General features: G+C 35.7%; 1 protein-coding gene across 1 annotated transcript in view; it reads left to right on the plus strand.

Moving 5' to 3' along the window:
* The window catches only part of ARID4B (AT-rich interaction domain 4B), a 92,631-nt gene that overhangs the window by 33,872 nt on the left and 32,344 nt on the right, over nucleotides 1–26,415 (plus strand). The window contains exons 3-14 of the mRNA XM_059832367.1: nucleotides 760–825; nucleotides 1,424–1,514; nucleotides 5,863–5,942; nucleotides 7,873–7,964; nucleotides 10,605–10,743; nucleotides 14,421–14,500; nucleotides 15,863–15,936; nucleotides 16,787–16,932; nucleotides 22,759–22,831; nucleotides 23,943–24,037; nucleotides 25,189–25,286; nucleotides 25,495–25,762. Of these exons, the coding sequence (XP_059688350.1) occupies nucleotides 760–825; nucleotides 1,424–1,514; nucleotides 5,863–5,942; nucleotides 7,873–7,964; nucleotides 10,605–10,743; nucleotides 14,421–14,500; nucleotides 15,863–15,936; nucleotides 16,787–16,932; nucleotides 22,759–22,831; nucleotides 23,943–24,037; nucleotides 25,189–25,286; nucleotides 25,495–25,762 (1,302 nt within the window). The remainder of the gene's footprint in view (nucleotides 1–759; nucleotides 826–1,423; nucleotides 1,515–5,862; nucleotides 5,943–7,872; nucleotides 7,965–10,604; nucleotides 10,744–14,420; nucleotides 14,501–15,862; nucleotides 15,937–16,786; nucleotides 16,933–22,758; nucleotides 22,832–23,942; nucleotides 24,038–25,188; nucleotides 25,287–25,494; nucleotides 25,763–26,415) is intronic.

Here is a 26,415-nt window from a genome sequence, read left to right on the forward strand (position 1 = left end):
AGTTTGAATTTCCAGACCATTTTTTTTTTCTGAGGATGGCCAATGTAGGATTAAAGGCGCAGCCAATGACATGGGAAAATACCTTGGAAATACTTATGGGATTTACTTATTCCAGTTTTGAAAGACTGATAAGTTAGCTGTCTGTACATATACTTCCAATTAACTAGCAGTGTGTAAGCTAGGCTGACATTAACTGAAAGGCTGTTTGGGTTGTTCCTTTTGTTTAGTTGGCAGCAGTGTCCTGTACTTTTTTTGTGTGAGTCTTTCAACTGTGAGTGAGGGAAATGCACTGTAATAAGCAAAAGCAAAAAAACCCCCGTGATATGGGGTTAGATAGAGGTGCTAAAACTGTTTGATTTCAGAACATAGAAATAGAAATGTTTCTTAAAAATTATTTATGCTCAGAACTCTTGAAACGTTCTCCTTCCTTGATGTGGTACTAGAGCAGTACAATTCAAATCATTAAGAGAACTTGCAGAAATCATTTTGAGCCTTTAAACACGGTTTGTAAACTGTTGTTTGTCACTTCCTTTAGAGGTAATGGTTCTATTCTGAAAGATAAAAAATACTTTGAAGTTTTGACCACTGATAAATTGTCTCATATTTCTAAAAGATATAAATGAAACACAGTTTTCAGCAAGCGGAATGATTATGGTGACTAACTGTAAGATGAGAGTAAGAGAAGGGCTATTGACATCTGCATGTGCTTATGCTGCTCAATTGTATCAAGTGATTGTCAGTTGAATTATATTTTTTTAGGTAACTTTTAGACATGATTCTTCAACGGTGGAAGTGCAAGATGACCACATAAAGGGTCCCTTAAAGGTAATAAATTTGTTTTATATTTTGCTAACACTTTGAAAAGCATTCTTTTTCAGTATTTGACATAAATGTCTATAAGCACTATGGGTGAAAGTGGAAGGTTCAATTTATTACACAGGCCAGATAGGATCACGAAGCATAAAAGGTAATGCTGCAAAGCTAGAGTTAGTATACTCTTCATGTTAACTTTTTCTTTTGTAGTTAAAAGGGATGCAGCATACAGGCTGATGCAAGCCTCTTTGTTCTTTTTGGCCTTAAAGCTAAGAAGTTTGGCTGGCTCTGATTTTTAGTCACTGTTGCTTTGGAAAACTCAGCTGGAGGATTTGATGGGCAAGCTCTTACACAAGAGAATGACATCACTCAAATTGGTTCTTGTTCCCCACCTGCTGGCAGGAAATAATCAGCTCGGTTAGTTGGCTTACTTTAGAGGAATGAAAGAAAGAAGTTTGAGGGATACAAATATATTGAAGTGAAACTGGAAAAGTATGGTATATTTAACATAGAAATAGGTTAGAAATTAACTTGGTTTGCTAAATGCAAAAGTGTTAACTTCATTGCCTGTGTTATAGCTGTCCAGTGCTAAGTGGCTTTTGTATTTTAGGTAGGAACAGTTGTGGAAGTGAAGAATCCCGATGGCACATATCAGGAAGCAGTTATCAACAAATTAACAGATGCAAGTTGGTACACTGTAGGTAAGAGAAACAATTAAGTATTTGAATAAAACTCATGACTTCAAAATAAGCCTGTGACCTGGACATATCTTAAGCATGGTGAGAGAGATTTTTTGGAGATGCTTAGGTATGGAAAACATAAACCCCCCCAAAACCAAAACTTCTTATTTTGTGTTTTTTTAATAAGAAACTGTACTCCTCACAATGTGAAATTGGAACCCCAAATGAAGACCTGGTGAATTGCTGTATAATTGCTAACTGCTTCTTAGATAATTAATATACTGTTCTGAAGCGAAGTATGCTGTCATACTCCTTAAAGGAAAATAAGTGCTTTTAAAACACAAGCTGCAACACTTATTTTTCCCTACTCTCGGACTTAGCCCTGGTAACAGCTGCTGTAAAACCAGACATAGCTTTTTTTTTTTTTTAAAAAAGTCTTTTCCTGTTAATTTTCTGATATGACATTTCAGACTTTGGATGATGTATCCACATGCCCACAAGCAAATACAGCTTTTTTTTTTTCTTTAATTTTTTTTAAAGGCTTTATATACATGGCTTTACTCTTTGATATGTACCAGTAGATCAATCTGTCTTGGGGAAAAAATGGTCAGCAGTAGAATGATAACATATATTCCATCTGTGCACTGGTAGTCTTAAAGGTACTACAGGAAATGTATTGATTCTTGAGAAACTCCATATTCCTCACCTTGGCAGATAAGTGGGACATGGGAAGATGAAGACCAGGTCTTTAAAGAACCTTAGCAAGACACAGTTGTTTTGAGATATAAAAGGTTGTTATTGATGAATGATGTTGAACAACTAGGGAAAGACTAACTTTCCCTAGTCATAGTCCTTTTAGAATGGAATAGAGCTGTAAGTTTAGATAAGATCTTCCAGAGAAGTGTTGTAGAAAATATATCTGTTTTCTTGTTGGAAAAGGACAATGTATGAGTAAAGGAGAGACCACGTTAGGCTGGAGTGAAACATGAGGAATAAAGACAAGAATTAACATTATAAATAGTGTTGTGGTAATTAATATAGAATTGGATCAGATATGAGACCTTTTAAGAAGAAAATAGTATAGCTGGTGCTAGAACTGTGTTGTATGTGTATGTTTATGCTACTGAGAAAACGTGAGCTTAGCAGTTCAGCAAGAAGAATAAGATAGGAGTCCATGCAGTTTAAATTTTGAAGGTGGGTGTCGTGGAGTTACAGCCTATAAATCAAAGTAGATGTCTTGTCAAAAATCCTGAACTTGAGAAATAGGAAGAGGAGATGTAAGAGTTGAGACTGAAACCCATACTTGGTAGATAAAAGTAGATGGAAGCATGTTGACCTTGCAGAATCAGGAAAAGTAGCACAGCTGCTGGCTGTGTAATGCATTTTGAGAGAGAAGTGACTCTAGCAGTGGATGATTAGAATAATCTTTGTCAGGAAGGTGAGCGGAATGAGACTGAAATTGATGACAGAAAGTGGTAACTTTGCAGTCTTGAGTGAAAGTCCTGCTTCAAGGGATAGTTGCCACTTACCAGATTTCAGAATTAGCATGCATCTTAGCCAGCAGAGTTAGCTAATGTTGTCCTAGCACTTGTTGAGAAGTATCTAATTACTTGCATGGTTACTGGCTTTGAATAAAATTGCTATGATTTGGTCAAAAATTTTGTGAAGGGACAGATAGATCTGAAGTAGTACCTTCCCAGAAATTGTTATTCAGAGACTATTTATGCCGCTGCAGCAGTAGCATATAGAATTTAGAGGAATAACCATTTTGGGTCTGCTTGAGAACTCTTTTAAAGCTAAAGTACAGACAAGGTTGCTTTAAGAGCATCCTTGTCTGTCTTATATTCATAAGATGTTGTCTGAATAGAAATTGTACATCAGTTTGTTTATGTATCTCTTTTGGTGCTGCTACTTTCCTGCCAAAGTAAGATAGGAACTACATTAAATTAACACCACCACCACCACCCCCCCAACTGGTGTAGCCTTTTAAGATTAGTATAGCACAGTTATATAAATACATGAAGTGTCCTTAGTTTATTTACCTGTCTCATAAAAATTCCTGAAAGCTTAAGGTATTCCAATTCTGGTAGCTAGATACTGTTTCATCATTCATATATATGTGTCTTTAGAATGTTTAAGTGATATTCTTAACATTTAACTCTGTGTTTACTATGAGGAAGAAAAATCATAGGATTGTTTGCTGTACTAAAAATGCAGAATTGTGCATGTTCAAAAGTAGTCTTATCCCCTTCCACACTTCTTCTGTCATTACATTGCTTTTTCTCAGAATTCAAAGTGGTTTTATTTGCATTAAGTTGCCTTTAAGTTGCCTCTTTTTTTTTTTCCTTTTCCTTGCAGTTTCAGAATAGGTGTTTTAAATGTATTACACTCCTGTATGTCTGCTCTGTAGATTGTTTTGAGGATATTCCATTAGATCAGAATGTCATATGCATTACAGCCATATGGGCTATGCTGGCCACACAAGTCTTTCAGGGAGGTGAAGCTTTTTCTTTGAATATGTTTGTGTTATTGAACAAGATTAAGAATCCCTCTGGCAGGGAAGAGGCCACAAACAGATTACCACATAGGATACATAATGTGGCTACCTACCTAGCTCTGAATAGGTTTACCTGTGGTGTAGTCAGCTTATCCCTTGAAGTGGATAGATTTTTTTTTTAATCTCTCATTATGTAAGGAGACTGTTATTTTAATTAACACAAACTGTGAATTAGGGACCTGCTGCCTTCTACTTCACTTAACTAAGGGGGGGGGACTTAATTATCTGTTGACCATTTGAGATGCAGCTCCAAATGTATGTGTTTTCTTGTGCAGTTCTTGCCCTTGATACTTTTCAACAAATTTTGAAGTGACAGCTGTGCATCTGTAACTGATATTTTATCACTAAACAGTACTCAACTATTACTGTAGTATAAAACACAGATTGGGAAATGGTAGTCACAAGGGGAAGGTTGTTCATCAACAGTACTGAATTTTATATAGGGATGAAAAATTCTCAGAACTAAGTAAAAGTTACTTTCATATCAAATAAATACTAGTCAAGAATTTTTATGTACATTGTTGCTTTTTGTATACTTTTTTAAATTGGTAAATGTTGCAAATAGAATATAGCACCCACTATTTGAAAGCCAGACATGGCTGAAAATGAGTATCTCTAATCTTGCCAGGCATCTTTTCCCAGTTGACAGCCACTCTCCTAACACTGTTATTTTGACTTTTGTTTGTGAAAGTGTTTACATATTTTTAGTTTTTTACTACATGATTGAATTCTAATGAGACTGACAGAATCAGGCTTGGCAGTACTGTTGATGGACAGAAGATTTGAATGAAGGTGAAAGAGACATGTTAAGAAATTGCTGAAACTTTCAACTTTTAATGTAATATTTTAATCTAATCTTGGGGTTGTTTCCATGCCCACAGAAATCTTCAAGGTCACTGCAAAGCAGGGACAAGAATATAATTCTTGGCACTGTTGGGGAGGGGAGAGGAGGTCAGTTCTTGTTTCACTGAACAGTGCAAGCATAGCCCGAGAGTTAAAACTTGTCATCAAGTTTTCATCCATTAAATACCTGTAGAAGACTTGACAAAAGCTTACTTTTTATATGACCAGTTTATCAGCTTCTGAAGATCCCACCTTGAATGTGTGCAGTGCACTTTAGGATTCAAAAGGATAAAGTATGTAGCTGAAGCCAACTGTACTATGAACTTGTTTCCAGTTGACCTAGTGATACCAGAGGGTAGAAAGTCTAGAAACCAGGAGCTCCACAGTTCTCTCTCTACAGCTGTTTTTGACGGTTGTATGCACTTCGATTGTCGTCTTCCTTAGGCTGATATCACTGTTGTTTTATAGCACAGTTGAATGATGTCAGTAGAGACAGATGTTGAACTTTCATATAACGTTAAACTGTAACTTTTTTTCTCAAAATATCTGTTTATGTTTCTCCATAGTAAGCATAGCTTCCATTTGAATATTGTAGGAGTTCTGGGTATGTAATAAAGTTCTGTAAAAATTGAAAATGCTTCAAGAAGAGTTTTTCAATTCTGGCTTGTGTTGATTTTTAATTTTGTGTCCTGATCCATGAATTGTCTGCTCAACTACTGATTACTTAAGATTCCATTTAACGTAACGCAAGCATGGAGTAGCTGTGGTGAGACAGCAGCTTATGTATTTGCTTGATCTGTGCAAATGCTTTACTGGGTATGCAGCAGTATCCAGATACAGCTTTGTTTTAAGGACAGGCTATAGGAATATATATCTCATTCTTTCTGATGCCTAAATCAATCACTTAGTGATATCTGGATTTTAAAAAATAATAATTTTTTTCTTGCCTCACTTCTTACCTGGTGGCAGTATTTGATGATGGTGATGAGAAGACTCTTAGACGCTCTTCCCTGTGTTTAAAAGGAGAAAGACATTTTGCTGAAAGCGAGGTAATTGAAGAATTTTTATACAACAACTTTTTATGTAGAAAAATCTAAAAGTGATATTTTTAGTACCTCAGTCTTCAGTATGTTATGTACATCCATGCTACTAAAAATGGGGATTATGTAAAATACAGTCTACAGGGTCTGGCTTATTCTTTTTTAAATCAAGAAATACAATTAAATTTCACCAAATTGTGTAAGTTTAGAAACAAAATCAGCATTTCCTATTTTTATATTAATGGTTCATAGGCTGTAGATAACAAAAAACAGTGGTCAACACACTGCTTTGCTTTATTTAAAAAAATTATCTGTGAGTATTCATTGGAAAAAATCAAAATACAGCACATGAAAATATTAATGTACATCTTTGGACATAATTAAGCTCTGTTGGATTTTAGATGATCAAGTCTAATTTGTAATAGCTGATAAACCTGAAAGATCAGTACTTTTCTTTTAAAAGGCAAATTATAAGTTGCTGTTACCTGTTAATTTGAAGACAGGTATCAATATTTTGAAGCTGGTTCATGTCTTAAAGGTGATTGGCATATTAAAACATTCAGACATTTGTAGCAAATTTCAAATAGTTGAAATTTCAGAATGAGGGTTATTCCTTGTTATTATGTAAGACAATCTGGACTGATGGGCAGATTTATGTAAACATGTAAGCTTATTGGAAAGCTACTGAAGACAGGGATTTTTTTTTGCTCTACATGAATATGCTTTGTTATTGTAGCTTTTGATGTCTTATCAAAAGTCACTGATACGCAATTCATTGTTACCAGCCCTCAATGAAATGCATGTTGTGCATTTCGAATAATTGCCTCATGATTGCATAGCTACTGAGCAGGGAAAATTGTATCTCCAGTTCCTTTTGTAATTGGACCAGTGCCCCATGATTGTCTTGTTCTGATGTTGCTTTAGCTTCATCTCTGACTTCCCAAGTGTGTGGGATCTTTTAGGGTGTCCACCACACTCAGAAGTGATCATGCATTTACTTTAAGATGTAAAAAGCCAGTTTTATTGTCTCTACGTACAGTACTGTCTGACACAGAATACTTTTGAGATTCTTGTTGGCGTTTCACTTTTAAAAATTCATACACGACTTTGGAAGTGTAATTTGGAGGACCATGTTTACTTTGGAAGGCTTTATGCCTTCTTTCAAAGAACAAGTACCTGTACAAAAAACTCTGTGTACCAGGAGCCTTCAAATCTGGAATGGTTATCATTTAAACAGATAACAGCAGTTGTAGGGAAAGAAGATACCACATGTCCATGAAGTCCTTCTGTTGATGCTTTAGCATTCTCCCCGAATGGAGAAAGTTCTTTCTTTCTCTCCCTCTTTTTGTTTTGATGCTAATACAGCATCAAGTAGCACCCTCTCAGTTATCAGTATAGCAGCCTCTTTAAATATGTTTTAGAATCTTTCTCTCCCATATCAAATTATGAATTACTAACAAAAATACAATTAACTTGTCATGTTTGCTGCTACTGAGTTATCTTGCCGTTTAATTTCATAGGGGACCTTTGTTCATTTATAAGTAGATGATTGGGTGTTTAGTCTGATGATAGGACAGGCAGAAAATTAATCCTGTAGAGATGGGGTATTCCAGGTCAGCAGAATACCTGATACTTAATTGTCTGTGTTTGAGTGGTCCAAAGGCAGGACTTCTAGGAAGAATTGTGTGTGCATATTGGACAAAAGTTAATTATTCAGAGGTGGGGAGAAAGCGTTGGGGCAAAAACCCAACCCCGAACAAAACACATTACTTTTTAAAATTAAAGCAGTGACACTTCTGTTGTATTTCTGTATTTCTTCTGTAATGAGAAAGTCTCTGTATTGATAAAAATTACTTCCACCAGATTATACAAATCTGTGGTTTTGAGAATAACTTATGCCAGGTTTTTTACATGTGTATATATTCTTTCATTTCAACAGACATTAGATCAGCTTCCACTCACAAATCCTGAACACTTTGGAACTCCTGTTATAGGAAAGAAAACAAACAGAGGAAGGAGATCCAATCATATGTAAGTGTAACATCTCTATATCTGTGCTGTCCGTATTAAATTCTGAAGCTTTCAGTGTGTGTGGAGTTTTATTAGTTGTATGTTCAGGCTTCTCTTATTCAAAAAACAGGAAGCTCTATGAAAAGTGTTGTTTAGCACTCAGACAGAAAGTCAGTTTTACATGTATTGTTGCATGCAAGAACTACAAGTCTTCATGTAATTGGTATTTAAAATAGTACTGGGTATAGGCAAGAGGTTTTTTCTTCTTTTTGTTATTTAAGTAAAAAAAGAAAGCAGCATACCAAGTGGAAATGCGTTGTTAAGCTATATTAAGAAGTGTCTTTGTAGTAGAAGTGTGTTAGACTCAAATTAAACCCATTACAATGCAGTCTTTGTCCAGCTGATACGAAGTCTTTATAGAAGATACTAAGTCTTTGTAGAAGGTACTGGAATCCTCATGTAGACCTTTGGTTTCTCATTACAAGGTCTCTGAAGGGCTTTTAGAAATAAGTGAACAGTATTACAGTTTGCAGCAAAGCTTACTGATAGAAAACCAAAGTTCAAAAGTAGTGACTTGATTTCCTAGGTGCCAAAATTCTTGGTACTTGTGGTCTTGAAAAACTGGTATTAAATACTTCACTGACTGTTCTTTGTTGTTTGTGGGTGGGGTTTTTAGTTTGGTTTTTAGTTTGGTTTTTAGTTTGGTTTTTAGTTTGGTTTTTAGTTTGGTTTTTAGTTTGGTTTTTAGTTTGGTTTTTAGTTTGGTTTTTAGTTTGGTTTTTAGTTTGGTTTTTAGTTTGGTTTTTAGTTTGGTTTTTAGTTTGGTTTTTAGTTTGGTTTTTAGTTTGGTTTTTAGTTTGGTTTTTAGTTTGGTTTTTAGTTTGGTTTTTAGTTTGGTTTTTAGTTTGGTTTTTAGTTTGGTTTTTAGTTTGGTTTTTAGTTTGGTTTTTAGTTTGGTTTTTAGTTTGGTTTTTAGTTTGGTTTTTAGTTTGGTTTTTAGTTTGGTTTTTAGTTTGGTTTTTAGTTTGGTTTTTAGTTTGGTTTTTAGTTTGGTTTTTAGTTTGGTTTTTAGTTTGGTTTTTAGTTTGGTTTTGTTTTTAAAGTTTTGGGGTGGAAAGGGAATTTTCATGCTTGGATTACCCTTTCACGCTCTGTCTTTTTGAAAGCTTGAAATAAATATTGCCCTGTATATGTAGAGGTACTATAAATTTACTCTGCTATTGATTTACTAATTTTTGATGTATTGAAGGAAAAAGATGGAAAAAGCTGGCATATACTACAGAGAATCTGATCGCAGCATCTTTGAAGTCTGTGACAGGGTTGTTGTCTTCTCTGTTTCCCTAACTGTATAGGACATTATTATGGCAGAAACAACACACTTATCTTTATCTTATGATTAATACTGACTGAACTGAGTATAAAGACAAATTGCATAGATACCAGTATAACTGAGCCAGGTTGTAATCTCTCTAAAATAGTTCTGGCTTTCTCTCTAGTCCTTTACTACTTTCTCTTCCCACAAAAGATTCTGAAACCCTAGAAAGCAGCCTGAAAGAATTTCATACTGTGTTTTAAAAGAAATCACTACTTTAAAAAACGATGTTGGGGGGGAAAAAAACCCCAATGCTTTATGAGCACTAGAAATGATGACATAAAATTAAGGTGGGGAAAACGAAACATAATAATTTACCTTGGACTATAAATCAGTTGTCTTCTGTTACACAAATGCTAACTGTGAGTCTTCTGTTAATATTGAACTTTGTACTCAAAAGTAGTTATGTGAAAAATGGAAGATAGCTTTTAAAATTTTGCTTGTTGTCCTCATTGAATATGCTGTGTATTTTCTGAGAATTAACCTTAAAAGTGACTAGTAAGAAAATATATGTATCTAGAGAAAGTGAGGAGTGCTGATTTTCTATTTTTTTTATCAGTTGCAGGTAATTTTAGTTGGAGTAGTTTTGTTCATTTAGACTTCCGTATATGGTTAAAACCAGGTGCAGTTTTGTACTAGAACAGTCTAAACAATGAGCCAGAACCTTTTTAAATCAAAATGTATTTGCACCTTTGCCCATTTACTTACATTCCAACACGTCATTCAATGTGAAATTGAGATAGTCTTTGAAATGCTTCACTGCACATCTTTAAAGAACTGTTTCAGGATAAATAGACTTCTTTTTCTCTTTGCTATTCATCTTCATTGCTGATGTTTCTTCAGAGGTTTGTCCTCTCTCAGAATAGCTTTTTATTCTGTATGGTTGTTAAAGTAAAAACATAGAGAGATTAAGTGTAAAACAAAAACACTTTAGCTTAATGTTGGTCCAAAACTACAACTGCAACAGTATTTTTGAACAGTGCTTTGCTGGGGCAGAATTCTCATTTTGAATGTCCTGACAGTGCATTTCTAATCCTTCGTGCAGGTGCATGGTGGTGTTTTGGTTTTTAGCATGTATGACTGTAGATGTGCATTTCTGAGTTTGTAAAGTTTGAGTTGTTATTATAATATCCCTTATAAATAGTTGTATTTATTTTAATCCTAAAACATTTACCAGGCAATTGAAATCACTGTTATTAATGCCTCTTTGACAATTAGCTTTGGATCTCCAGTAATTATAATAAGCAAGTATTGAATAGTTGAGTTTTAAGTCTTTTTCTGTTGTTTAGTCCTGAAGAAGAATCTTCATCCTCTTCCAGCGATGAAGATGAAGATGATAGGAAACAAAGTGACGAGTTATTAGGAAAAGTTGTGTGTGTGGACTGCTTCAGTGTGGATAAAAAGAAAGCTCTGTGGTTTCCAGCCTTGGTAAGAGTTTCATCTTTATTTTAATTGTGTAAAGTTTCATTAATTTTCTAGGTACCAAAGAAAGGTGTTTTTTCATTTTTGATGAACTAATCTGTATTTTTTATTAGAACTTCATATGTTTATTGTAATTGGACTGTATCATAATAGTCAAAGGAAATATTATATATGTAAATATGTTTGTTTACAAAAAGTGATTGCTGACATGGCTTTAGTTTTTCCAGACAGCCAGAGCTTGTTGACCTAATCCCAGCTCAACAGTGTGTTTAGTACTACTGAACTAAAATTTTGGGGCTTTTTTCCTTGGCTTGTCATTTTTCTGAACTACTAAGTTTTATCAAGGAAGAAAATATAAAGCAGTGCAGAGAGAGGGGAAGTTTAGTGATGACAGATATTCTTTTTCTAGATTCAATATAAACACATTTGATAATAAAATCAAGTGTTTTTTTCTTTGTCGCTATGGTAGGTAGTAGAGAATTGCCACTAAATTTCCTTTAAAATAACATTGTAGTCTTTTAGTACAAATATTTTCTATCTTCCTTTATTCTGGTTTAAAGACACTTTTTTTACAAATAAAATTCTAATAAAATATCATTGTTAGTCTAAGGATTGCATGTAGACTGACTGATATATATTTGGAAATTAACACATTTCCATATGTGGTACCTTCTAGTACCCTGCTTTTTAATTTTTATTTTATTATTAATTGTAAATATTTGAATAATTTCTCCCTGGCAATGAAAGCTTAAAATGTTTATCTAATTTCAGGAAGACTTGTGCTCTGCTTTTGGAAAGATGCCATACAGCAACATTTAAATCTTCTTAGTGTGTGCAGTAGCTCTCAGGTGCAACTTTCTACTTGTCACCTCCAGTGTCTTGTAATGCAGTTCAGCGGTTTTCCAGTAGGACTTCTTTTGGAAAAGTTGGTGGGAGGGAATGAGTCATTGAAGTCCCCTTTACAACAAGGGAGAAGACAGAATATACGGCAAGGAGATACGTTAATGACAGATAGCTTTAAGAGAGATTTTCAGTAATAGACAAGAAAAATGAGCTGTTTCTTTACTGAAAGCTGTCATCAAGATTGATGTAATATCACCTACCTCACAGTTGCACTCTAAGAAGCAGTCAGTAGACTGGCTTGAGCTGTTTCATGTCACACTGTTGGGTTAGCCCTTCTGGTCATGCACATGACAGATAGCAGTTTCCATGGCAGCCTCTCTGGTAGGTATTAAACTTGATATGACTAATATAGTGCTACTCAGGATAGCTGTGGGTCAGACCTTAAAGATTAACTGAGTTGTTGCTGGTTCTCCCAAGGTATACTAAAGATACACACTGTTATTTCTTTGGCTTTTATTTGGAGATTGGAATAGCTCATTCTTCATTGAAAGCTTCCTGCAGTGAGGGATAAAGTTTGAGGGTGGAGCTCATTAACTCTGAAATAGCTTATCCTAGATTAATGGTTATTTTAGTAATCAGGTTTATAGCTCTGCAAATAAACATCATATTGCGTTTAACGTGAAAGGTTGTGCCAAAGAATAGATTTATACCCCAAGTAGCATTTTCTTGTTTGGTTTTTTAATCCTCTTCCCTGTATCTATGTCTCGTCATTCTTTTACTTTGTTAGCAGGTTACCTCTACTATATCAACAAAATAATTGTGTCTTATTACTGGTATTTTTTTCTTTAGCTTTATATTATGCTAATTGTAATTATGTGAATAATTAAATGAGAATTCAGGTTTAATACGCTGAAGAATATGTATCCCAGAATTTCTTTGTTATTAATGATACTGTGTACAGATAGACTTTCTGTATAAGCACAGAGGACATCGTGCAAGTTTATTATGTAAAAAGAAGTTCAGGGATTACTCTGAACCTTTACAGCAAATAACGGTTAAGATTAGTAGTGGAAGCTGATTACTTTGGCTATCAGTCCTATAACCAGATAGCCTGTCACTTACAAATGTAAAACTGTAGACGTCTTAAGTTTGATAAAAATTATTCTGAGGACTTAGTGATTGACTACATTGTGTTAATCCTGCATTCATGAGCTTTTGTTTTTTGGCTTTTGTTGATTGGGGGTGGGGTGAGAGCAATGGCTAATTGTAATTGTAAAAAGGCCTGGCAGTTGCTCCTTATGTCAAAGAGTGTGATTTAGTAAGCCTTATAGCATTGTTTAGTTCTAATGTGTACTTAAAGGCTTTTGGAAGGTGCAGTGAGGAAATCTGCTTGCAACATTTTCAGAAAATTGAGTTTACATAGGATCATCTTTCTCATCCTCCTATGCCTCCAGTGGAGTTTGTTTTGCAAGGAAATGGAGAAAACTTGATTCAGGCAAAATTCAGGTGATACTGTTTGATGTAAAGGCATTAGATGAGGTTGTGGTAAGCTGTTTTCCAACCTCTGAATGGATTTCTGACTGTTAAGGTCTTGATGCTTCTAGAAAACCAATAGCTAAAGCCAGAAGGGACTTTTTCCGTCTTTAGAGAGCTAGGAGATTGCACCCGTCTGTTTTAAATGGGGGATGATAATCACTGTCTTACCTTGATACTAAAACACTGTTGTAAACTATATCTCAAACTGCATTTTAATTAGTAAGTCATAGTTTTGTAAAGTAATTTCTTCGGAGACTGTAGAATGTGTTGAATTTGGAGACTTAGGCTGTTAAGTTTTATTTTTCTTGAGAAGCATATTTAGCCTATGCTCTGTGATACGCAACTCTGTTTCCAAATCAGGTGGAGCTTTTGACTTTAACTTCTAAAATGCTATATGGCTGGTGACCTTTGTAAGGAGGAAAAAAAAAACCTTTTGTCATGCAGTATCTTTTTGTGTTTGGTGGCGAAAGCAGGACTGAAAGCAGTTGGTGTAAGAGAGAAGAGTATTTACCAGGGCTAAATTAGGGCTGCAGTAATTTGCTGCTCCATGGGGTTTGTAGCAGCCAGAACTTTCTTAACTTTCAGGGAACTACACGTGTTTTGAGAGATGAGTGATGGAGAGGGAGTTGCTTTTCTGTTCTATAACTCTGAAAATTCAATATATATTTTTTATTAAATTCCTGAAGCTTTTTCATTAGTGACTTGTATACTAGTTTAACAAAATTCAAATAGCTTTTAAAATGGCAACAAATAATATGTTGTCTCAGTGCTAGACTTGATGAGTTTACTTCTTGAATTGAAGAACCTATTATGATACTTGTACTTGAGGAACCCTTCTCTCCTAGGCAGATAACTTAAGAATTCTCCATTATAAAATTGCATTTTATAAATCCTGTATGACTTTCTTTTTTGAAACTGTGGGTGATTCCATCCTTGCAATTTCTGGAATTTTTTTGGAAGAGGTCTCCAACTGAGATGGCAGCAGTTGGTAGAGGATCTGTCCTTTTAGGATGAAGAGTAGAATAAGCTGTAGTGGCATGACAGGTACTTAACTTTTGTCAGAATGCTGTTCTTATGTCTCTGGCAGCAGCTGTGAGTTCCCTCCAGGAAGTGAGCATGAACTCATGCATTCAGTAATTTCAGGAGGTCATCACTCCTGTGTCTTGAGGGATCTCAGTTGCTCTGATCTCAGTGTTGCTAAAGAGAAATGAGCCCAAAAGGTTTTTTGAGAAGCACTAGTATATACTATTACTATCTTGTTTTTCCTTTTTCTCTCTAAACTTTGCACTTGTAATGTCTTTCAGGTGGTTTGTCCAGATTGTAGTGATGATATTGCAGTGAAAAAAGACAATATTCTTGTTCGCTCTTTCAAGGATGGCAAATTGTGAGTAGGAATGTAGAGGTTGATAATTGAGTAAAATTGCTACCAGTCAAGTTAAATGTAGTATGAGATGTGTTGGGTCAAGTATTAATAACATCAGTAAGCTCAGTAAGTGTCTGCCAAGATTTTTCTAATGTTTAGAAAACTGTTAACAGCCCACATTGTGATGAAATTAGGCTTGAACTTTGTCATTATTAATAACGGGATGCATGAATCTATCTGTCTTAGTTTTAATTTCATTGTTACAATGATGGCAAAGCAGTATTTCATGACTTAAAGAATGGCCTGAGACTCTTTCCTGCTCTGGTTGGAATAGAGCACTGCTTTTCAGAGATGTGGCCATAAGCTTATCCATCTACAGAAGGGGGTGGGTGGGGGTGTGTGCATGCACACACATACACCACATGCACACACAGAAATTCTTTCCTTTTTTGAGGTAGTATGGTACATGTTTATCTCAGTGTAGACTACAACTGCATATTGTCAAGTTCTTTGAAAAGAGCTGTAATACTACTCAAAGTAGGAAAGAAAACAGAGAAACCTAGAAAACCAGACTGTATGGTATTTACAATAGAAAAGGAACTTCATGTTCTTAAATTCATGTTGGTCAGAATGGGGGTTTGATGGATGACAATAGAATTCTTTTTTCTAGGTTTTAGTTTTTATTTAAGAAGTTGCAGCTATTTATTCTGCTTGGTTCAATTTAACAATGCTTTTGCAGAAGGGATATTGAAATATTTAAGAGTTTCATTGTGGTTTAATTACTTACAAAGTCTAGGCTATCACTTTACCATTTGATAGTTATTCAGGCATCGGTGCATATCACTGGAGAAACATACATAAGCATGTGTGTACACAAGCACGTACACCCCATGCCCTAAAGCTGCAGTTCAGATTTCTTTCCTTGGATATAGCCGCATAGAAATTTAAGTGCTTTGTTCTGTCAATTTGGGAATCTTTCATTTTATACTGACAGTTTATACTAATATTCATTTATGTTTTAAGCAAGGTAGGGTTTTGTTGTTTGTGGGTAAGCAGTTACTTGCTAAATTAACATGAGTATTTTTGTTAAGTATTATATATTTGGGAGATTCCAGAATCTACCTGTTAGTGGAAGAAGAATGCTTTCTTTAATATGCAGTGAATGCATATGAATGGTCTAACCAAATTTATGTAGAAGTTTTTTAATCCACTAACTGATTAATACCGTACCAGACTTAACACTATAGAATTGTCAAGATATGCTTCTTCTGTATGTTGAGTGTGTTATAGTCTTAATGATAGCTCTGTATTTTACTGTTTATTTAGCTTTAAAATATTTTAAACTATTATTTTTAATTTTTTAATAATTTCTAAATTATTTAGCGTTTCTGTGCCAAGAAAAGATGTTCGGGAGATTAGTGAAACTTCACCAAAGCCTGATGCTTTGTTAAAACAAGGTAAAAATAACTTTCTGTAAGAAGACATGTGTGTGTTGTTATGTAAATTGGACTGAATTCATAGTAGGTTGGTTCATGTCTTAAAAATGCTAAAATACAGGATCTTTTCCTATAGCATAATATATTGAAGGAGAACACTTCTGAAAATCTAGGGGAACTTTAAAAAAGTAAACCACACAAAAAAAAACCCCAACCAAAAAAAAACCGACAAAACCCCACCACTCTACCACATCTGTTTTAAATGTAGACATGCCAAACAAATGATATAATCACACAGCTCATACTGGCATTATAGGTTATTTAGTATTCGGCCTTTTGCGTTAGACCTTCATAGAGTTATTCCACCGTAGTACCCCAAATACTTATAAGTAAGTTGCCTTTATGCACTGTTAAGAAACTGGAATTGTGGGTTCATTTGAAAGTTTAAGTTTGTGTGATCAGACTCTTAGAATTAACTTGTGCTTATTTCTTTCTCCTTCTCCTCTGTGTTCAATATATGTAAACCACAGTGTATACCTGTTGGAATAGGGGTTCTCAGAGTTAAATTTTCATACATGCCCTAATACAGAAGATCTTTATTTGTGTCTATAGACACTAACATGGTAATAATCCTAATAATAGCTCTGAATAATTTGATGTGCAGAGAACACTAGGCCAGTTTGGCTGGGTAAGACAAATAAGGGTGGACAACACGGGGTTGTTGTTGAGGTTCTTTGAATTTGGGAGTGGAATTGTTAATTAGCAGTCTTCCGTTCTTCTCCCCCCTGCCCTCAACTACATTTTTTTGATTAAAACATTTGGTCAAACTTGATGCTTCCTGCAGTGCTAACAAATGCTGGTCCTTTTACAGCTTTTGATCAAGCCCTTGAATTCCGTAAAAACAGAACTGTTCCTAGTAACTGGAAAACAGAATTGAAAGAAGACAGCTCCAGCAGTGAAGCTGAAGAAGAAGAAGAGGATGAAAAAGAAAAAGAGGATAACAGCAGTGAGGAAGAGGCAAGTGAAGTTGGTAAAGCGCATAGATACGCAGCTGATAAAAATTAGCAAGACTGTAATATTTAAGTAGGTTTTTTAACATTTGGGAACATTAAACGTGTTAACATAGGCAACATTGTTAACATAAGCAACATTATTGCCTCTCAGCTTTCAAAATCTTTACTCAAGAAAAGATCAGTTAATGTGAAAATAGCAACTTAAAAATCTTAACGAATATCTTTGAGCCAATAAGCAAAAAATGTGTAGTCAAAAGGCTGAGTCGTTGGAGACTAATGAAAAATAGAAATTAAAATTCAAAGGAGGATCTTGTTTTAGAATTTGCCATTGCATCAAGGTAACATGGGAAAGAAGGGGTTGCAGTACCTACTAGGGACTGAGCAGGATGAAGAAGGGTAGATATTGGTGTCTGCTGTCACATGCATATTGTTTTTTCTAAAACAAAAAAGGTTCCCTTTACTTGTGTGTATTTCTAAACGGAACTTACCTACTAGCTGTTAGAGGTCTGTCTGTCTTTTAAATGGGAAGATCTGTGTAGCTAAAAAAATATTTAAGTTGTTTCTGATAAAGGATATGTGGTGCTTAAATTATTTTTGATAACTTTAAAACAAAGATCTCTTTCCTTCGAAAACATCAGCAGTTATGTCTTGCAGCTGTATGTAAATACAGACTGACCTTTTCTTTGCACGTGCTGTTTCAGTATTGGAAGGCAAATGAATTTTTTTCACTGATGTAGAACTTCGAGTTTCTTAGGATGATACTAATTCCTGGGCTATAATGTCAGTCATGGCCCAGATGGGTTTCCAGTTTGTAGTTCACTCTCCATCCAAACAAACAGTCGTTTGCCTTTCTCTAATAATGCAGTGTGTTGTAGTGTGCAGAAGGGCTTAGTTTCCCTCCGTAGTTTGTCTTGCATCTGCGTTATTGTATATTATGACAGTGTTGATTTATTTTCCCCTTTGTGGCCATGGAGCGAGTTCTGTGCATGCTGGAATCGTGCTACTGTAAATAGCTGCTCACAGAAACTATGATAAACTTGTCCTGGCTATAGAGCTGTCCATACCTGTGACTTACCACATGTTCCAAGCCACAGGGCAATTTGCTACCTTTTACACAGGAGCTCCATCTGAGGAGGCAGCTCTGAGCTGTTACTGACCTGCATTCTTGACATATTTGAAAAATAAACCAAGCTAGGCTGGCACGGCCCTGCTGTTGTCTCCTCCTGTTTTGTGTCTCTGTCACCCTGTCCTCCTTCCCCTTCTACCTTACCCTTTCCTGCCCCAAATTGCTATGCTAGGCCTACAGCTGTAGGTCCTCTTGCAAAGCAGATATTGCAAGTAGTTTGCACTGTTCTTTCCCTGCTTCTAGCTGTAGAAAATAGAGTTTACTGGTTTTGGAGTGGTGAAAAGTGAGAGATTTTGAAACCTTTAGATAATTACCAAGAAATCTGAGTTGTTTTACCTTTCTCTTATCCTGGTCTACTGAAGAATTGCTTCACTACAAGCTATCTCTCTGGCTACCCTGATGTAAAGAAGCAAAAGAGCTTTCAAGCAAGGCATTAGCCCCTGCACTCCTCTTCCACATTTCTTCTCTCTTTTGTCCTGGAAGTGTGGAGTCCTGCCTTGTGCTTGGTTTTCTAATTATCTGTTCTTTCCTCCCAGCCTCCTGTCCAGAAAAAAATGAAGACAAGAGGAAAGAAGAAAATTAATGGAAAAAACTTTATTTCACAACTGGCTGTGAGGCTGGAAGAGGGGCTTTTGAATCTTTTACTTCCTCTGTACCTTCTGGCAGTGCTCAAAATCTGTATCCGCCCATCATCACTTTTTCTCTCACTTGGGTTTGAGAGCTGTTCTCTAATTTGTTATGCAACTGCTAGTAATGCACTAGACTGAAATTCCCATCAACAGTGGAATTGTAAAGGAGAAACTGAACTGGTTTGGGTCTTTAATGGTTGTTACGGTCTTTCTCTCAATACATCCTCCCTGGAGATTGTGGCTCTGGCATACCAGAAAATAGTGTTCCATCTTTTATTCATTCATTTCTTTATTTTAAGATTTGTTGGGAGACTGTAAAGGTGTGAAGTAAAAACTTTGCCACCTCTCCATGCTCGTGAGCTTGTTCTGCCTCCTCTTTAAGCTCACAGGAGATTATCCAGCCCTGATCGAAAGTTTGCAAGGGGCTACACTCTGCTTAGTATTTTGAGAAGCAAGGAGTACTTCCTTGGGCTCAGCACAATTCCTGAACTTTGAGAGCAGGTTCATGTCCAGCCATGGGCATGATGAATGTAGATAGGTTTGTACCTATGCAGGTTGACCTACAGTCTTTACATAGAGATCATTCCCTCACTACTTCTAGGTGAACAATTCAGTCTTTAGCTATGGTGTTTGTAAAAAAATTTGACCTTTTACACTTTCTGTCTCGCTCCTCTTAGTTGCATGTGATGTATGAGCTAGTCTTTCCATGTGCTAGACATGAAGATCTTGTCTCGGGCAAATATTTTGGGATTTACTTTGATGTCTCTTGTGATAATTTCTTCCCCAGTATCCAATGTTTCAGTCACCTCCTGAACTAGGAGGTTTCTAAAGCAGAAGCAAAATCTTTTTTTTCTCTTTTCTTCTCTCTCCTCAGTGGTCAATGGCATGTGTGTCTTCTCTCAACCTGCCTTTGAGCAGTTTCTACACCCTCCTCTTTTTTTTAATTAGTTTGTGCCTGTAATCTCCTGGCTACCAAGCAGTGTCTCTTCTCAAACAGGACCTGTGAGCCTGCTCTTGGGACTTTGTTATGCACCTGCAGATTGTTCTAGTGCTTTCCAGGACATGAAAAATTCTCATTGGTGGCCCTCAGGCCATCCATGTGGTCCTGGTACACATGAACCAGAATAAAATCAAACAAACAAAAGAAACCCCCAAAAAACCAAAACCAAGCTCTTACATATGTCACCTCAGGCTTCATATATAGGTGCTTCTATCCTATATATATATATATTTTCACACACACTCTTATAGATATATAGATGCTCCTATATAGATATCATATATTTATATAGGTATCTAGATGCTCCTATCCTATATAGATGGGAGTTGACATGCAAATCCTCTCTAGTTCTCTTCTAAGAAAAGGAGTTGCCTTTTTTCCTCACACCCCCCCAATAGAAGAGACTGGAAAATGGCCTTCCTTTCCTTTACTAAATCTAATAGTAGATAAAATAGTTGACAAAGACCCTCTCTTCTAGTGCTGGGCTGTAATACTGTGTGAATTTTATGTGTTGCAAAAAGCATGTTGCTGCTTTTCTGGATTTCATTATCATACAAGACACTTTCTTTTACCTTTGTGACATTAGAGACTGCAGAGTTACCTGCTAGCACTATGGTTGTTTAACTTAGAAATAGGCAAAGATTACAGCATGACATCCCTGCTTCAAGCCATTATCTAGGAAATCTTGTCATCTAACTTCTGATTATTTAAGACATTCTGTAAATGTTTGGAGATTATTATAGTATATATTTAACAGATAGTATAACGTATCATAGTGTAACATAGTGTAACAGATGCCATAGTATAATATGTACTGATATTGTAGAGATTCTGAGAAAGTGAAAATGCTTTTCAGAGGCGTGCAGGGTCTTAAGATTTCCCCCTCAGCACACTTTCTTAGAAAGTTGGTTTGGTGTCTATTGGGAAAATTAATAAGGAGTATCCACTTGCCGTGCTGGCATCTCTGTGGATTATCACGTTTGAGACTTAAGAGTATTCTTCAGGCATTGGATCTTACGGTGAGGAAGGAGTGGCAGTGTTTTATTCAGCCTCTTCATCACCTTTATTTTAGTTCCCCTAATATTTAAAAAGCATACATTCCTTCTTAAAAGTTTTGTTGGGTTTCCTGAAGGTTTAGTTCAATGACACCCTCCCCCTGCCTCCAAATGCTCTGTGGGACCATTTTCTTATGGCAAGTGTTCTATTGTTGGTGAGGAACATGAGAAAACCAGGTTGGTGCTCATGATCTCTTTGCCATGATCCAGTGTATGCTGGTAAAAGTCCTTTCCAAATACCTGTCATATGAGTTTAAAAACAAACTCCAAAACTGTATCCATTCCACTCAAGTCATTTGTTCTCTATGGTCATACTCAAGTTTTATGATTGCAAGCTGAATACTTTGCTTGCTGGCAGTGTTTCCTTTACCACCTTTGTTTGTGAAATGTGAATATTCTTAACCAGGCATTTGTTTGTACTATATGCAGGGCTGCAGCATCACCTCATACCTATCATGAAGAATTGCTAGATATGCCTGATTTCTGATGTCCTGGCCCTGTGGGGATGTACTTAGTATACTGGTTGCAGTTCTCTACCCAGCCTATTCTTCTTGCTTATTAAAGTAGCCTGCTCTGAGCTCTGCTGATATACTGGGTATTAAATAATGCCTATCACGTAATGTCCCTTGCAGGGACTTCCCTCTTGCATTGCTTTTGCAAGACTGTAGAATATTTTTCATTGCATCTCTGTTGATAATTATATCTAAATGACAACTGTTTCAGCATATTGTGAATACTGGTTCTTAATTTTTTGCCTGTTTGCTCTGATACGTTCCCCAAGTGTATTTAATGGAGAAGGAGATGTATAGAATAAAAAAAAAACCCTCACTGGTAATAGTTATAGCCTTCCTTGACCTTATTTTCAGCCATCCATCTCTTTATTAAATAGCTTCAGCAGAGGTTGTGGGGTGGGGATTTTTTGTTTTTTTCTTTCTTTTTTTCCTGTTGTGTTTAATAATGATACTCTGTTTCTATTGATTTCTCAACTATCTTGCTATAACTTTAAAGACAATGTGTTTTGTCCTCAGGTAGGTGAAACTTTAATATTTAGTGCAAGGAGACTGTTGAAGAATGGAAAAGAACAACATGGAATGAAAATGCACTAAAGAAAAATAATTTATTTCAGATTTATTGAATAACTTTTAGTTATTTTAGGAAACTTTTACAGGTAGTATTAAAAAAGTATGCAGAAAATTAATCAACTTATTTGGCATATTGTTTTGAAGTAGCTTAGTCATCAGAATTTCTAAGAATTCTGATTATACTAATATCTTATCGCTACTGGTTGTGGCAAGTCGCACTTCCTAAGGAAATTTTGAGGTATTATAAAATAAGCCATAGTGCTTTGTTATGAAACTCCATCGTTTATTAATCTAAGTAAATCTAATACAAAGGCTTATTAGTGCAATGAACTGAACATCCAAAATATCCATTGTTGTTTCGGTTCTGGGATTGATCCTGCTCACCACGCATTCAGCTGGTACCCAATGGCAGTATGCATGTAGCGCCATTGGCTGTGTTCTGCCAGTACTGTGTATTAGAACTCCTAAGAAGGTGCAAGCACCATTTTCTCTTTTATTTCATCCCTGAAGGTGACATAGTGAATCCAGGCATCAAGGAGTCGCCTAGCTGCAGTAGAACTAGACCTGAGAATTCTGATATAATCTGTTGATCATTAGTAGTGGTGTCTTCCAGACTTTCTGGTAAATGGACAAAATTGAGAATACATCTTGATTTATGATATCACTTATGATACTTCAGTGATCAATCAAAAATCCAATTTCAGTGTGTCTTTACAGTTACTGTTTTACATATTTTGAAAAACTGTTTGTAGTTTATAAAACTTACTTCCATGTGGCATAGTACTGAGAACACGTGTCTCTTTGTATAGTGTCCTGTTGCTGACTACAGTGAAACAAACTTGAACATTTGAACCTGAATTATCACTGCTGTATGTTTCTTAATGAAGGACTGTAAGTCAAAATAGTGATAATTATTTTTTGTGTGTTATTTTAAACAGGAGGAAATAGAGCCGTTTCCTGAAGAACGAGAGAACTTTCTTCAGCAATTATACAAGTTCATGGAAGACAGAGGTAGGCATTTTAGTCTTTTGACTTGTAGAAGGTGAAGATAGATGTATTGCTTAGACTCAATTCTTTAAAGTATTTCTATGAACTAGTAGTGCTTTGTAGTTCAGTTTTGGAAACAGTGAGACTATATTCATCACTTCTGAGTTCCCTGCCATTTAGAAGATAAGTCTGTCACTTGATTCTTCTCCTAAAATACGGTCACTTATTCCTGCTTTCAGAAATAAATGGATGGTACCTCATATATTCTAGTATATTTTCTACTGTGTACTTATAGTGCGTATAATATTTAAGAACCTCAATCATATTAATGTATATGCTCAGTTTAATAACTTTAAAATACTTAAATAAAATACAGTTTAACCACTTCCCTACTTCTTAGGATCATGGAAAAAAGCATTTACTTTGTGCTAGTTTTCTTGTGTGAATCCTGATCACTTAAATGCATGAGCATTATCGGTAAGGTAGATTGAAATGTTTTTAAAAGCAAATGCCATTTATTATATTAGACCTTTATCAGATATTTATACACTGCAAGAAAAGTACAATGTCTAGAGACAGGGGTGAAGGTGTTTATTTAAATTAGTATTATAACTAGTTAAATTAGTATTTTCTTAACTACATGTGAAGATGAGTTGAGGAACTGTTTACAAGAGAGGACAATGTGGTAGCTACTGCTAGTACAGTAGCATAAGAAGTTTCAGCTCTTTGAAGCATTGTGGGATTTGTTCCTGGGGAGGTTCGTTTTTGGTGGGTTTTTTTATTGTAGTGAAAGGACTACACCGGTATTTTTAGATGTAATTGTTTCAGTGGGTGAAAGAAAAATATGTATGATATAGGTAGCAAGAAAAGTTGCATCATTTGTGCATGTTCAGTAATATATGGAAGAATGCATATGTATGAATTAAATTACATTAATGAACTACAGGGAAAATGGGTTATTAAGACTCTTTAGTTTGTTTAATTTCATGAAGATGAAAGTACCAGACGCATGAGATGGTCAGAGGGAGGGATTTACAATACTGTATTTAATAGTGTAATAGTGCATATGATGTGGATTTCATGTTACACTGAAAAAGATATTTCAAAACACTGTAATAACTGTCTTTGTTCACAGGGACTCCTATTAACAAACGACCTGTATTAGGATATAGAAATTTGAATCTCTTCAAATTATTCAGACTTGTACACAAGCTTGGAGGATTTGATAATGTGAGTATTAGTTTGATGAGTACTCCAGAACCATAAAATCTGAGGATGCTGTTTATTCTTGTTTGAGTAGTGATAAAGAAGAATCTTACACAGGAGCTTTAGGCATAGGAAGTTGAATACTACAGGTACGTAAGACATCCTGTAGCTCTGAAAAACATACTTGAACAGGAACCAGACACTAACTATATTCTAAACAAATTACACATCTACTCAGCATATTTAATTAGTGCTGCATAAAATCAGCCAGGGTGTGTGTTTCTGTGCTATTTCAAGAAATATTTGTCTGATAAAGTTGTTACCTCAGAAAGTGAAAAGAGTCACTGCTCAATAAAATCTCAAAGACAAGTAATCTAGTTTTAAGGTCTGTGAGGCCCTTAATTCCTATCTATTCTGGGCAATAAATAGAAGAGTGTCCTGACTGGGATTAGTGGGATTTGTCTTGGTGCAGTAATTGAAGCGTATGGAATTCATGGCCAAGCAGATTCTGTTACTGCTTTGGCCTGCTTCCCATAAATTTAGCATGGTGGTTGAGGAGATATGTTTGTGCAGTGACATCTTTCTGATATACAGGAAAGGATCTTGTACTTGGGTGTTGCAGTACATCTGCTTTACCTTCACAGCTGGTTAGAAGGGAGCATATTGCACTGTCACAAAACTTCAACATCAAAGGGCATTTAAAGACATAATGAAAGACTGGTAGCCACTTTATCTGGTGCAGTACTGCTAGGGCTGAGTATTGTTAATGCTTTCAATGAATTTTTCTTTCCAATTTAATTAAAATTGTAGCTCTGATAGTTAAGGATTACTTTAAATATAAAATAAAAACGATGTACTGATTTTTCTGATCTTTGTGTTTTCTTTCCTTTGTTTTATTACCACCTGGAGAGGAGAGCCTGCTGTAGCTTACTGAAATGCAGAAATGCTAAATTGCTTTAAGTAGTTACACTAGCCTACAGTTTGCATTGCAGTGAAATACTGCATGTGTGATAAATAGTAATTTTATAGATTAGAGGAAATTGCAAGTTACAATAATAAATAATAAATAAAACTTACTATAAGTATTTTAATAATTATAAGTAAACTATGTTGACTTTAGTCTTTTTTGTGTCAGTGAGTTAATTAAAAAACCATGACTTCATTTTCTTTAACAGATTGAAAGTGGAGCAGTGTGGAAACAAGTTTATCAAGATCTTGGAATCCCTGTATTGAATTCAGCTGCAGGATATAATGTTAAATGTGCATACAAAAAGTAAGTAATAAAGCTAGGATGTTTCTGCTAAAACAGCACTAGAAAGAACTGACGTGGATCCTGTGGTAGTGGTAATATACATAAAGCCCATAACCTTTTGGTTATAATACAGTTTTTCAGGCTCTAAACATACTGTTCATGTTTAGCTTCAGCTAGGTAGCCTGTTCTTTCTTGAAACAAACTTGCTTGTCACAATTTTTTTTTTTAGATATCTCTATGGTTTTGAAGAGTATTGTACATCAGCTAACATTGAATTTCAAATGGCATTGCCAGAGAAAGTGACGAGCAAGCCTTGTAAAGACTGTGAGAAAGAAAAAGAACTGAAGATGCGTGAAGAACCAGAGCAGGATGTAAAAGAAATAAAAGTGGATAAGGAGGAGCGCAAGCAGGAGGAACTAGCAATAGTACAAGAAGAAGAAAAAAAGTTAGCTGAGAATGATAATGAAAGTAAAGAAAATGATAAGCCCTCTGTTCTGGTAAAATATTTTAATGTTCATGTTATATTCTGTTTATAAAGTCAGATGGTGTGTTGATAACCATGAATTCATGTCAAGAGTGAAATCTTAATAATGGATTTAAAACAAGACAAAAAAATGCTGTAAACCTAATTCAGAACAACACATTTGAGCCATATTTATCTCTAGGTGCCTGCTTTAGGGGATCATGATGTCAAAATATCTGACTTGTTAGGAAGCAGGTGCAACATTCCACTTGTTTGGGGGCCTCCCAGGTCAAATGGAGACTAATTAGTGTGCAGCTTTATCCTGATCGGCGTAATGCATGCTCACAGCTAACTACAGGGCTGATACTTTTTATTTTGCATTTAGCCATGCTTAAAAGCCCTCATAAGTCTTGCTTTTAGCTCTCCACTCCAGTGAAACCAGTGAAGTTCTACAAAGACCTGGGCCATATGATGTACGCAGTGGTCTAATGTAGTTCAGTGGTCCAGAGACACATACGGTTATACCTTTCAAAATCCAGTGTTGACTCAGTGGTTTTAGCAAAGGAAGTCCGGGACGGTAAGCTGAAGTGCTGCGCTGTGCAGGTTTAGCAGTTTGCTCTGGAAGCAGTGTAGGCTCCTCAAGTCACTGTGCAACGCAAATGTAATGCTTCTGTGTGTAAGTGGTAG

The sequence above is a fragment of the Gavia stellata genome, chromosome 2 (assembly GCF_030936135.1).
Source record: "Gavia stellata isolate bGavSte3 chromosome 2, bGavSte3.hap2, whole genome shotgun sequence".
Taxonomy (NCBI): domain Eukaryota; kingdom Metazoa; phylum Chordata; class Aves; order Gaviiformes; family Gaviidae; genus Gavia; species Gavia stellata.